At 40.3% G+C, this 12,290-nt stretch overlaps 1 protein-coding gene across 1 annotated transcript in view; it reads left to right on the forward strand.

Annotated features, from left to right (window-relative positions):
• Positions 1–12,290, forward strand: part of LOC103479110 (sodium leak channel non-selective protein) — a 16,078-nt gene that overhangs the window by 2,248 nt on the left and 1,540 nt on the right. Inside the window, exons 3-27 of the mRNA XM_008433356.2 lie at positions 903–1,004; positions 1,109–1,178; positions 1,401–1,492; positions 1,613–1,735; positions 1,927–1,983; positions 2,665–2,785; positions 2,880–3,011; positions 3,778–3,945; positions 4,048–4,152; positions 5,050–5,156; positions 5,244–5,364; positions 5,480–5,578; positions 5,718–5,811; positions 7,665–7,771; positions 7,867–7,944; positions 8,067–8,186; positions 8,291–8,359; positions 8,449–8,597; positions 8,727–8,820; positions 9,225–9,357; positions 10,126–10,241; positions 10,498–10,655; positions 11,361–11,511; positions 11,608–11,757; positions 11,895–12,012. Of these exons, the coding sequence (XP_008431578.1) occupies positions 903–1,004; positions 1,109–1,178; positions 1,401–1,492; positions 1,613–1,735; positions 1,927–1,983; positions 2,665–2,785; positions 2,880–3,011; positions 3,778–3,945; positions 4,048–4,152; positions 5,050–5,156; positions 5,244–5,364; positions 5,480–5,578; positions 5,718–5,811; positions 7,665–7,771; positions 7,867–7,944; positions 8,067–8,186; positions 8,291–8,359; positions 8,449–8,597; positions 8,727–8,820; positions 9,225–9,357; positions 10,126–10,241; positions 10,498–10,655; positions 11,361–11,511; positions 11,608–11,757; positions 11,895–12,012 (2,834 nt within the window). The remainder of the gene's footprint in view (positions 1–902; positions 1,005–1,108; positions 1,179–1,400; positions 1,493–1,612; positions 1,736–1,926; positions 1,984–2,664; positions 2,786–2,879; positions 3,012–3,777; positions 3,946–4,047; positions 4,153–5,049; positions 5,157–5,243; positions 5,365–5,479; positions 5,579–5,717; positions 5,812–7,664; positions 7,772–7,866; positions 7,945–8,066; positions 8,187–8,290; positions 8,360–8,448; positions 8,598–8,726; positions 8,821–9,224; positions 9,358–10,125; positions 10,242–10,497; positions 10,656–11,360; positions 11,512–11,607; positions 11,758–11,894; positions 12,013–12,290) is intronic.

The following is a 12,290-nucleotide window of genomic DNA, read 5'->3' on the forward strand; positions in this document are numbered from 1 at the left end:
ACACACACACACCTACACACTCAGTGCCACTTCAGACTCATTTAGTGTCGCAAAGAAGTAAATGGATAATTTGCTGTTCAGCATGGCAGAGACAGTGCTAAGTGCAGATTAGATTGCAAACACTGTGTCCAATCTGCGCAGCCCAAATGTTCTGTCTGTCTGAGAGACGGACAGCAGATCAGGAGTCATAACACGTTCTGTCTGGCTCGCCATCTTCCACGCGAGCATGCAATTAGACCCAAATACCGACATATGCAAACTCACACTCTGTAGCAGAAGCAGCAGCCATTCATCCGTGCTTATGACCAATTAACAAGTAATCCCTCTGAGTTGCTATAAATATTACAAAGTGTTGCACAGTGTCGATGCCCATCATGTCGTTAGCTCTCCTCTGGCTCTTTGAAACTATTAGAGCCCTCTYTCAYACATAAAAGAAACCCTAATCCTTAAAATGTCAAAACAATACAAAGCACCTTCAAAAGTAATAAGACCCATTTAAACTATTTCACATTTTGTCACATTGCAGTTTTTATTTGTGCAGTTTATTCTGACCAGGGTCATTTTCAGGTTGAATTGCTGTCCATTTGTCCTGCAGCGGAAATGCAGTGGAGAGACAAACTACCCCAGTAAACGTCTCTGGTTCCAGAAAAGCTTCATGCAGCGCAAACATACGTTTAGTCACAGGCTGAAGTCTTTTTGCATGTCTTTTTTGAACATCCAAGATGATTGGATGTTCAGTAATATCCAATCATCTTTGTCTGCCAGATGAAGAAACACAACCCCAAAGCATGATGCTGCCACCACTGTGGCTTATGATGCTTTTGTGATGCTTTTTACAAAGAGGCTTTTTTTTTTTACCGCCTTTCGACTGATACTGAGAAAACTGTTGTCTTGTTTCCCAGGGCTTGCACCAGGCAGCGGATACTGAGTGGATCTTTTGAAGGGCAGCCAGCCAAAGAACGCTCCATACTCAGTGTGCAGCACCACATACGACAAGAGCGCAGGTCTGACACGTGCACACAGGCACACGTTTAAGTTGACATGTATTCCTGTTGACGCCCAGTATTAAGCCGTGAACGCTCCTCATCTTTGCTCACCGTCTCCTCAGGTCTCTGCGACATGGATCCACCAGTCAGAGGATCAGCCGGGGGAAGTCGCTGGAAACGCTCACCCAGGACGTAAGCACACATCCTGAGTCACATTCGATTTGTTTCTCTTTTTTTCCTCCTTTGTTCTTTTTAGTACCAGAACGGTTACGTCATAAATAAATGCGTGCTTGCGTTTAATTACGAGCAAAACACTGCATACAAGTATGTATTTATGCCATTAGTTTTTACACAGAGTGATGGTAATTCAATCCAAATGTGTGTTATGCTATGTTTGTTTGTTTATTCCCCCAGCATTCCAGCACAGTGCGCTACCGCAATGCTCAGAGGGAGGACAGTGAGATCAAGATGATCCAAGAAAAGAAAGAACAGGCAGAAATGAAGAGGTATTTGCAGGGAAAAAGAGTCACAYAGCAAAGAGAACCTTTAAAAAAAATCCACAGTACTCTTTCCTTGTAATCCCTTTGCATGATTATCTGCTTGCCACTCAACTCTTGTCTGAGCAGAAAGGTTCAGGAGGAGGAGCTGAGGGAAAACCATCCTTACTTTGATAAGCCTCTTTTCATCGTGGGTCGTGAGCATCGCTTCAGGAACTTCTGCAGGATGATCGTCCGGGCGCGCTTCAATGCGTAAGATTCGTCCAAATAAACACATAACAAATATCTGACTGCCGATATMTTTTCTTTTGGAAGCAAAATTACATCAATGATAATAATAGATCTGCATTGAATGACTGACTCAGTGTGATGTAAACATTTGAAATATACTGTAAAACCATAAYGCTATTGTATTTTTTTTCTGTTTCGTCTTTCACACCCAGATCAAAAACTGACCCGATAACAGGAGCAGTGAAGAACACCAAATACCATCAGCTATAGTAAGTGTGGCTCATGATTGTTCGTCAGGTGTTTGGATTAGTACTTCATACGCATTACMTCTTAGTCATTGTGAAACAAAGTTCAGAAAAAGCTGCGTCTGTTACTGAGTCTGCAGATACATCAATTGATGTTTTTGGGGGTTTTTTTCTCTTTTATCAAAGTCACTTTACCTGAATTTTCTCTACATATGTACTTATTAGCAAAAAACAAATCCACGGTTTCCTCTGGGGAAATAAATAAATWTGCCACTAGCAGGCTCCCGCACAAGCTGAGAATATGCAACAATTCGACTAATGTCTTGTAGAGGTGACACATATAAACCATGTGGGACACTGGGTTCAAAGGTCAGGAATTCCCTACTCTTGATGTAATCGGTAACACAATTGAAAGACATTTTGAGTTTCAACTGCTAATATTTGCCACAAGTTATGAATGACTTGCAGTGTGTTTAAAAGTGCGTGATAAWAAGAGGAGGGCTAAGCACAGTTTCTATCAGAATCAAAGTGAGCGTAGCACACTAGACAGTAAAATTACTGTTCTGTGAATTAATTTGCAATCCTTTGCATCGTATCCAGTGTTTCAGCCACATGCTAACAGCCGAACTATAAGCTAATTAAAATTCCACATCTGCTTTTTGAAAACCAGCTCATAAATTGCTGCCGATGTGTCTGTCCTCGCAGTGATCTTCTGGGCTTAGTCACTTATCTGGACTGGGTGATGATCGTGGTGACCATCTGCTCCTGCATCTCCATGATGTTTGAATCACCCTTCACCAGGGTCATGCACGTCCCCACTCTGCAGGTATTATAACCCCAGATGGACGGTCRGTCACATGGTGCCGACGGGCAGATTCGCCGGGGAACAGATGTCRYCGTAATCAGGACGTGTGTTTCAGATCGGGGAGTATGTGTTTGTGATATTCATGAGCATCGAACTCAACCTAAAGATCATGGCCGACGGTCTGTTCTTCACTCCGACGGCCGTTATCCGGGACTTTGGAGGAGTAATGGACATCTTCATCTATCTTGTAAGAAATGTAATAAGCGATATGACTCTGAGGTGGAAAAAAAAAATTATGTTTACTATGGGAAGAAAACCAGAGTTCTGAGTTCTTTAAAAAAATATAAATTATGACAGTGCTAATGTAAACTTTTCAAAGAAAGTAAAAACACAAGAAAGATGTTGCCACTCTCTCTGTTTTGGCATCTTTGCAGTATTGATGCACGAAAAACAACAAAATAAACTCATGATGTTGTATAATTCTGCCCATCGGCTTACACATTCGTCAAGGGTTGTTTTTCTGTCGTTATTTAGCATCTTTATTTCCTCGTAGAATTCGACTTTAAGTTCTTGCACCAAAATTCCCTTGAAGTGTCGATGAGTGGCAGACAAGAAGTGATAAGAATTAATCATCCTGAAACTAAAAAAATAAAATAAAATAAGCTCCAATTTAGGATATTTGTAAAAATTTGAGATATTGAGAAATGTCTCAAATTTAAAAAAAAAATTCTTGGAATCCTGAAATAAGACTTGAAGAGTGCCTTGACTCATCTAATGTTATATTTTTTAATCTAATGCAGGTTTTCAGCCGTCTCCTTTTTCATATCTGTACACACCATTGCTTAGACTTGCAGACATTTACATAGTTGTGTTTTTACCATCTAATCACAAAAAACATTTATCCTAAGGCACTCTATTGTGTTATTGTAATATTATTATCCTGTTTCCCTTAGTGTAGGTGTTATAAGGTTTCTTTTTAAGTCTCTGTGCTGTGCTTTGTTTCCGCACTGCAGTTGAGTCTGATCTTCCTCTGCTGGCTTCCTACTGACGTCCCTCCAGAGTCTGGAGCTCAGCTGCTGATGATGCTGCGCTGCCTCCGTCCGCTCAGGATCTTCAAGCTGGTTCCTCAGATGAGGAAGGTTGTGCGGGAGGTTCTTAAAGGATTCAAGGAGATTTTCCTGGTTAGTGGTCGAGTGTAGCTTTTCAAAATCCTGCGGTTTTGATTTAACAGTCCGGAGTCGGACTCCGTCAGCTTTTTCTGCTCTTGGATAATTGTCTCTYAGGTTTCCATTCTGCTTCTCACGCTGATGCTGGTGTTCGCAAGCTTTGGAGTTCAACTGTTTGCTGGAAAGCTGGCCAAATGCAACGACCCGCGAATCCTTAAAAGGGTACTGAAAGGAACATAATCTCCTTATCAACTTTCCCTTCCTGCAGTGCTAATATAAACTTAGCACTCCAGGATGCATCTGGATGTACTCCCKGTGGAGAACATCCAGATGCATAAATAAAACTGGTTATGTCCAGCAGTTCTACTCGTCCTGGTCCCTAAAAGCAGCATTGGTAYTTTAATACAGGTATTAGCTGATATGTTGTGTTATACTAACTTTTATTCTCTAGTTCTTACACGAGATTGTTTTTTATTACTATTTTGTGTTTTTTAACGTCTTTATTTTATCAACTGTTTATAACGATGATAATATCATAACTACTTCTCTGATGAACTGTGGGAATTATTTTAGTATTAATGTTCCCATCATGACTTGAATATGGATCTGGAGAATAATTTTTACCTTAAAAATAATACTTCAGTTATTTTATGAAACAAAAGATTATGAAGTAAATTCACAGCATTTAACTACATATGTACTTAAAAGTATGTACTTAAAAGTACATATGTAGTTTTTTTTCCCTAGTCGTCTTTAATTTATAAGGTCAAACGCTGACAAATCAGTTTTTATCTTCTTTTCATTAAATGCTTCAGAACTAAGAATTTCCCAACATTTGTATCTGTAACTGTATCAACTAACAGCATATGGTCTAATATATATTACTTGTATATATTTGGTTAAAAATATGTTAAAGATCATGATGCAAATCAGAAAGTGATCTCGGMGCTCTTTYTTTTTTGACTTGGTTCAAAACTTCCGCATTTCTTAATGAATTTGCAGCACAATTATCGTCTTTTTCTTAAGAATCAGCAAGTCAGACCACAAACAAAAACTTTGTTTCTACTTTGCTCTTGCTTATTTATTCATTTGTTGTTTAAACTGTGTGATCCCACACAGGAGGATTGCTATGGCATCTTCCGGATAAATGTGAGTGTTTCCAGAAATCTCAACTTGAAGCTGAAGGCTGAGGAGAAGAAACCCGGTTTCTGGGTACCAAGAGTCTGGTAGGACTTCCTTGTTTTGATGTCGTTTTCTTATAAAGTCGCCCTACAGAACCGGTGACTGTATCAACCAATCTTCTGACTTTCCAGGGCAAATCCTCGAAACTTTAACTTTGACAATGTCGGCAATGCCATGTTGGCTCTCTTTGAAGTTCTGTCCCTCAAAGGCTGGGTAGAGGTCCGAGACGTCATCATTCACMGAGTTGGGCCGGTAATAATCTGCAGCTAAAATCATTTTTTCCCTATACTTTCTGTTTCATTTTTTTCTACAATTAAACAGAAATAATCATGATTGCGCTTTAACTCACACSTCTATGTCCCTGCAGATCCATGGCATCTACATCCACGTCTTTGTGTTTCTGGGATGCATGATCGGCCTCACGCTGTTCGTCGGAGTCGTCATAGCGAATTTCAATGAGAACAAAGTAAAAGCAATGGATAGAAATACTGCTATTGACGAATTTCTGTCGATATTTTTTTTTTCTSGAGGAACAGTSCCTGTGTTTTGCCTCAGCTTCATGATTTCAGTGTTTTAATTTGTTTTTTTCTCTCTTTGACTTTCAGGGCACTGCCCTGCTAACAGTGGACCAGAGGAGATGGGAGGATCTGAAGAGCCGACTGAAAATAGCCCAACCGCTCCACCTGCCSCCCCGCCCAGGTACAATGAAGCGCACCAACGCGCAAAAAATTTACATCAAAGGCTTTCCGAGTAACTGCAGGACACAACGCAGAGCCAGAGCGTYAAAAGCTTAACGTTGCGAAAACATCACATCCGCCCCTGTTCTGTGATTGATTGTGCGYGCGTGTCTCTGCGAGCGCATCGCTAAACAGCACCTGCATGATTAATTCATATTTAATAGTCCTTGTTTTTGGCTGTGGATTGATGCCTGGAGGAATTAATCGTGACACTCGAATGACGACCAGCGGTGGTAACAGCAAAAGCCCGAATATGAAGGCAGATCAAGCAAATGGCTTAGACACCGAATGTCACACCCTTCTTCAAGGAAATTAATCACATTCTCRCTCGAATTTAAAAACAAGCTCTGGTGTCAATTTATGCTCGTACACAAATGTATCCGGCTTTCTTTCGTGCGTGTCTTAAGTGGTAAGCGTAGGGAAGCGCTGCATCCTTATTGAGTTTGGCCACAGATTCACGCCGCTTCCCTCGCTTATGTGACTGGAGTCATGGGAACAGTCGAGGCGCCTCGGAGGCAGCGTGGGAAATTGCTTGTTAGTACAGACAGGGCTGAGAACTAACAGCAAATYGAAGGCTTCGGTTTTAGTCAGCAGCGCCGCTTGCCCCCGGCTTTAACAACCAGACCGATCCACATCCAGAGGTGTTTCGTCGCTGGCGAGCCATTGCAGCGCGGAGCTGATTAACGTCTTCATGCCTGCAAAAAACGCCAGCGTGGTCAGTGCTTACGCTCTGCAAAACCTCAAACTGATTTAACTGTGAAAAATTAAATCCAAAAAAACAGCGCCTGCGAAGTGAGCTAATTTTTGAAACCTTGCAGCAACAACATAAAATTTCCAACACAGAAACTTAGCAACATCCAAAACGTAAATATGGTATGCTTAAAATGTGATTTTAGAGCCGCAAGTAAGATTGTAGAACTTGGCAAATATGCTTATCAGATGGATGGTTCTACTTAAAATTGTATTTGACTCTCTGAAATTACTGCCTTCGAGCAAACGGTAAAGCCTCACTGTCTATTACCAAATTTGAGTTTATTGTTTGTATTGTTTCCTGACGATACGCCCACTCATCTGTATGAATAAAAGTTTGSGAAAGCTGCACAACAGAAGTCTGTTCAAGTCTTAATCAGATCTAGACGGTCCATAAATGCCATCTTGTGGACACTGAAGGGTACTGCGCTGACGAGATTTGAGACGGCTTCAGTGCTGCGGAGAAGTGTTTGCGCTTCTTGACTTTGATCACATTTTGTAGAGAAAATAATCAAAAAACATCCAAATGAAAAAACAATGTGATGCCCATTTCAGTATTTATCTCTCCGTATCATTAACTTTGCAACCACAATCAAATTTTTGACTGTTCTTTTTAAAATTTCTCCATCTCATTCAGGTTGAAGAGTGTCTCTGAAAGATCATTTTTTTAGGTGAACTCTAGTCATTATAAATTTCGGATAAAACCCWCTAAATTGCTACCTCTTGCTGTATGTCTAGGGTTGCTGTCCTGCTTTCTCCCAGRATCCTCTTGCAGTTATCTCCATTCATCTTGTCTTGGGGTGAATTTATTTCATCTCCCTTCGGGATCAATAAAGTGTTTTTGAATTTGAATTACAAGCTTTRCACATCTACAGACTCAAATWTTTACCCATTCGTTATAAAATAGCTCAACTTCAGTCAGATGGAAGGGAAACATCAGCTCACTTACTTGYCACCACGGATCATTTTCCTTCCACTTCACAATTATGTGGATTGAATCCTTTTATCTTTTAAATTTGAGAAATTAATTTTTTTTTTTCCATGTCATACGTGTTCTTTTCACAGAGAACGGAGGTTTTCGGGCTAAGATGTATGACATTACTCAGCATCCCTTTTTCAAACGCGGCATTGCTGTGTTGGTTTTGGCGCAGTCTGTCCTGCTGTCAGTTAAGGTAACATCTATATATATATTTTTTATTGCACCATACTTTTCTCATTCTTGTCTTTCACTACAAATAAAAATAAATGTRTTTCCTTACTTCTGCAGTGGGATGTAGGTGATGATAAAGTTACCTTTCCTCTTGCCACCATGTCTGTAGTCTTCACCTTYATATTTGTATTGGAAGTAAGTCTGTTTCTGCCTGGGCATYTATCATTCTATACGTTTTGATCACTTCCTTCATTGTGTTTACATACACATATAGATACACATATCGTGATGGCGGGTTTTTTTGTTTTGTTTTGTAGGTGACAATGAAGCTGATAGCCATGTCTCCAGCTGGGTACTGGCAGAGCCGACGAAATCGTTACGATCTGCTGGTCACTTCACTGGGTGTCATTTGGATAGTGCTGCACTTTTCCTTATTGGTTAGAGAAGTATCTTTTTTCACTGAGGGAAATTTGTTTATGTGACRAGTACAGCACATGCAACTGTCTTTATTTTATTATTTTTTATTTTAATACTCTTGTAGAACGCATATACGTACATGATGGGAACGTGTGTGATCGTCTTCAGGTTTTTCACGATTTGTGGGAAACATGTGAGTCAGATTTTGTGTTTACCTCRTAAATAATTTCTACCCGGGCATAAAGTCTTGCGGCTCTTAATACATGCGTATGATCCGTGAAGGTGACTCTAAAGATGCTGCTGCTGACCGTGGTGGTCAGCATGTACAAGAGCTTCTTTATCATCGTGGGCATGTTCCTCCTGCTCCTGTGCTACGCTTTCGCTGGAGTCGTTCTCTTCGGAACGGTCAAATACGGCGAGAACATAAACCGGTAACTGTTGCTTATTTTCKAACCTTCTTGTTTAGTTTTGTTTTCTTCTGCTTTGCAAAAGGAGCTGGAGTAAGACGTGATTTAAACGGTTATTTGATTTTTTATTTTTTTATTTTTTTCAAATGGCAGGCACGCCAACTTCTCCACAGCAGGCAAAGCCATCACTGTTCTTTTCCGCATTGTCACAGGAGAAGATTGGAATAAGATCATGCATGACTGCATGGTAAGACCAGCTGCAAATASGTCAGATARAGGATCATGCATTCCTAATCTGAAAAGACATAGTAACACTTTATTAAAGAAGTGTGCACAAGACTGACACGGCACCGTAATAAATATGACATAGCACGTCTGACTGTTGTCATGAGTGTCATTTGGTAAATATTTACACTTTTAATGAAAAGTCCCAATAAAACTTGGATTAAAAGTCCATTAAGAGTGTCAACTTTGCATTAAAACTGACATAAAACTGACTAATTGTTTTATAGAAAAGTATTTGAACAGTTTATCAAGTTGAGCATGCTCTATTTTAATTTCCTGATTGTTAAATGTAAAGTTTTGTTTAAAAAATTTTTTTTAATTATTTGCTGGTATTTGTTGTTTTGTTGTTTTTTTTTCGGTTTCTAGGTTCAACCTCCATTCTGCACCCCTGACAAACGTCGCTACTGGGAGACTGATTGTGGCAACTATGCAGGAGCGTTGATTTATTTTTGCTCGTTCTACGTTATCATAGCATATATTATGCTCAACCTTCTCGTAGGTCAGTATTTTCTCTCTGCCGGTTCTGTGTCTTTTATAATCATGGACTGTCATGTACTTAGTTTATAACCAGTAAGCACATCAGTGGAAGCTTTATTAACGTCCGGCTAATTATGTGTAAATTTAAGTGAGTTAATATTTAATAACTAGTGTTTGAGCAGTTCTCTCTTTACAGTTGCCTGGTAACATCAGAGCACAGCTCTGCACAATAGCAGGTCACATGACACATTCAGACAGGAAATGCAGCTTTACGGTGAACATAATTGGAAAGGATGAAATACTTGTTAGATATTTAGGAAATAGACTGTGGTCCAAGCTGGATCTTGTTTCTGCACTCCCATTATAAACCGTGAATGCAGGATTTCCATAACTCTAAATATCTATGCAACTCTTCTTTGTTGGTATCAAATAGCCTTTTCATTTACATGCTAGTAACTGTAATAAAATTAGGAAACAAAACCTGTAGTTAAACATTTGATTACTCTCCTGTTAAAACTCCCCTCAAGCTTAACACCAGCAATAACACGCCATTTACTTCACTGATTTAGCTATTTTAATGAGGGATGATTATTTGTTGTTTTTGAATTAAGACTATTTCTAATATATGTATTGATTTATAGTCATTTTTACATTTTGGTTATACTATCAGAGCTACAACTCTAAATCCAGCAGTCCAATTGAATGTGATCGCTCTAAAGATGACTGTTGCGATGCAAACTATATATCCATGTTTATATATCTATTATCTATCCTGACATTTTTGCTGCAGCCATCATTGTGGAGAACTTCTCTCTCTTCTACTCCACTGAAGAAGACCAGCTGCTGAGTTATAACGACCTGAGGCACTTCCAAATCATCTGGAACATGGTGGATGACAAACGAGAGGTCAGAAATTAGCAAGGACACTTGTGGAAACCACACGGGACACTGAGGGTTAATATAGAGAGAAAGTAACTAGAGACGCTGATCTTTAAAGGTTTGATTCCTTTAAATTTAACCATCACTTAATTGCAATACGAACTCGTTCAGTCAAGACACGAAACATTTAACGAAACATTTTTTGCCTGAAAAGCTTTTGTCGTCATGTCAGCATGTCTTGATAAACCCTTTACCTTTGTTCCTGTTTTTTTTTTCTTCATAGGGAGTGATCCCAACGTCCAGGGTGAAGTTTCTGCTTCGTTTGCTCAGAGGAAGGCTGGAAGTGGACCTGGACAAGGACAAACTCCTGTTTAAACACATGTGCTATGAAATGGAGCGACTTCACAGTGGAGGAGATGTGACATTTCATGATGTGCTGAGGTGACGGTCAAGTGCTGCATGTTGTCTTTCCTAAGCACTCATGATGTTAAGTACAACACAGTTTATGTTAAATACTTGAGGTTTCCGAACATGTTTGGCCTCATACCTAAATAAACCAATCATCTTGTTGGGCTAAAGAAAGGAAATGGCATCCAACTCATTGTTTTTTTTCATCTGTCAGTCCATCCATCTTTTTTCCTTCCTTTCTTCCTCACTCCCCCTCCCTCCATCTTCATTACAGGTCTGTGTTTGTTGCCGGTTTCCCATTTAAAGTTGATCTACTGTAAAAGCATCTGGCAAAAACTCATAGTGAACTTTTGTAATTCAAATTTTCCACCTTTCACCTACCCGTCTTCCAACCTCGGATGACGTGCAACACGATAATGTAGTTTGAACATTCAAAGAACATTTGAAGTTTCTAACTCTGATTTCACAAACACTACAAGGAAATGACTACTTTTGGAAAAAAAAAGGAAAAATATTGGCGTGTATTGGAAAACGATAGAAATAAATGCGATATATATTCATTTGTTCCAGTTCTTGTTCTTGTAATAAAATGGACAACATGTCGAATGGTTTATGGGCTCCTTTTTCAACAGCCATTTAAAATCTGACAAAAAATCACCTCGCTTAAAAACAAAAACGTGCTATAAAACTCCTGTCTTTTGGAAAATGTCAATCATATGTATGTGTCCATTTGCCCAGCATGCTGTCTTATCGCTCGGTGGACATTAGGAAGTCTCTCCAGCTGGAGGAGCTGTTGGCCAGGGAACAGCTGGAGTACACCATTGAAGAGGAGGTCGCCAAGCAGACCATCCGCATGTGGCTCAAGAAATGCCTCAAACGCATCCGGGCGGTGAGTCACTCAACCAGACCACGCTTGTCTTTTTCCACGCTCGACTCGCAAGTGTCCGCACATGACACCGTCCTTTGAATGCGTGCATGCTTACAGAAGCAGCATCAGTCGTGCAGCATCATCCACAGCCTGAGAGAGAGCCAGCAGCAGGAGCTGAGCTCCTTCCTCAACCCTCCCAGCATAGAAACCACGGTGCCGAGCGAAGACCACAACGCTAACAACCCAGACAACCCCTCGCAGCCTGAGGTAAAGCCCCCACATCTAAACCGCGGCGGCGCACACAGTCTCACACGCTCGCAGCGTGATTTCTGCGCAGACACATCACACAGTCAGCAGGTATGCTTTTGCACTGGTGCAACAAAGGATATCTCGTCTTTGTTTAGATGAGTGGCCTCCAGCAGCTTTTGAGCCCCACGTTGTCAGACAGAGGAGGGTACAGACAGGACTCCACAGACCTGGGGAGACCACAGAGAAAGTTGGGACAGTGGCGGCTGCCTGCAGGTTTGTTCGCTTCTGTGCTCTGTATTGTACAAGTTACAGGTTTTGTAAAAAGAGAATTGTGTAAAATTGAGCAAAAAAAACTTCCTTGTCTTCACTCTGCTTGGGAAAGCGAGAGAAGCTAACGCTTGTAGCCTTTTTTTTTTTCTTTCTTTTTTTTTTTTATAAAAGTTGAGATGTGTTATTGGAAATTCTGAGAGACTATTCAGATATGGTGCTAACAGCGGTACTGGGGGAACATGTTCCAAGTGAAGAGAGCAGTATATTCACATTTGATGGTA

The sequence above is a fragment of the Poecilia reticulata genome, linkage group LG2 (assembly GCF_000633615.1).
Source record: "Poecilia reticulata strain Guanapo linkage group LG2, Guppy_female_1.0+MT, whole genome shotgun sequence".
NCBI classification, from domain to species: domain Eukaryota; kingdom Metazoa; phylum Chordata; class Actinopteri; order Cyprinodontiformes; family Poeciliidae; genus Poecilia; species Poecilia reticulata.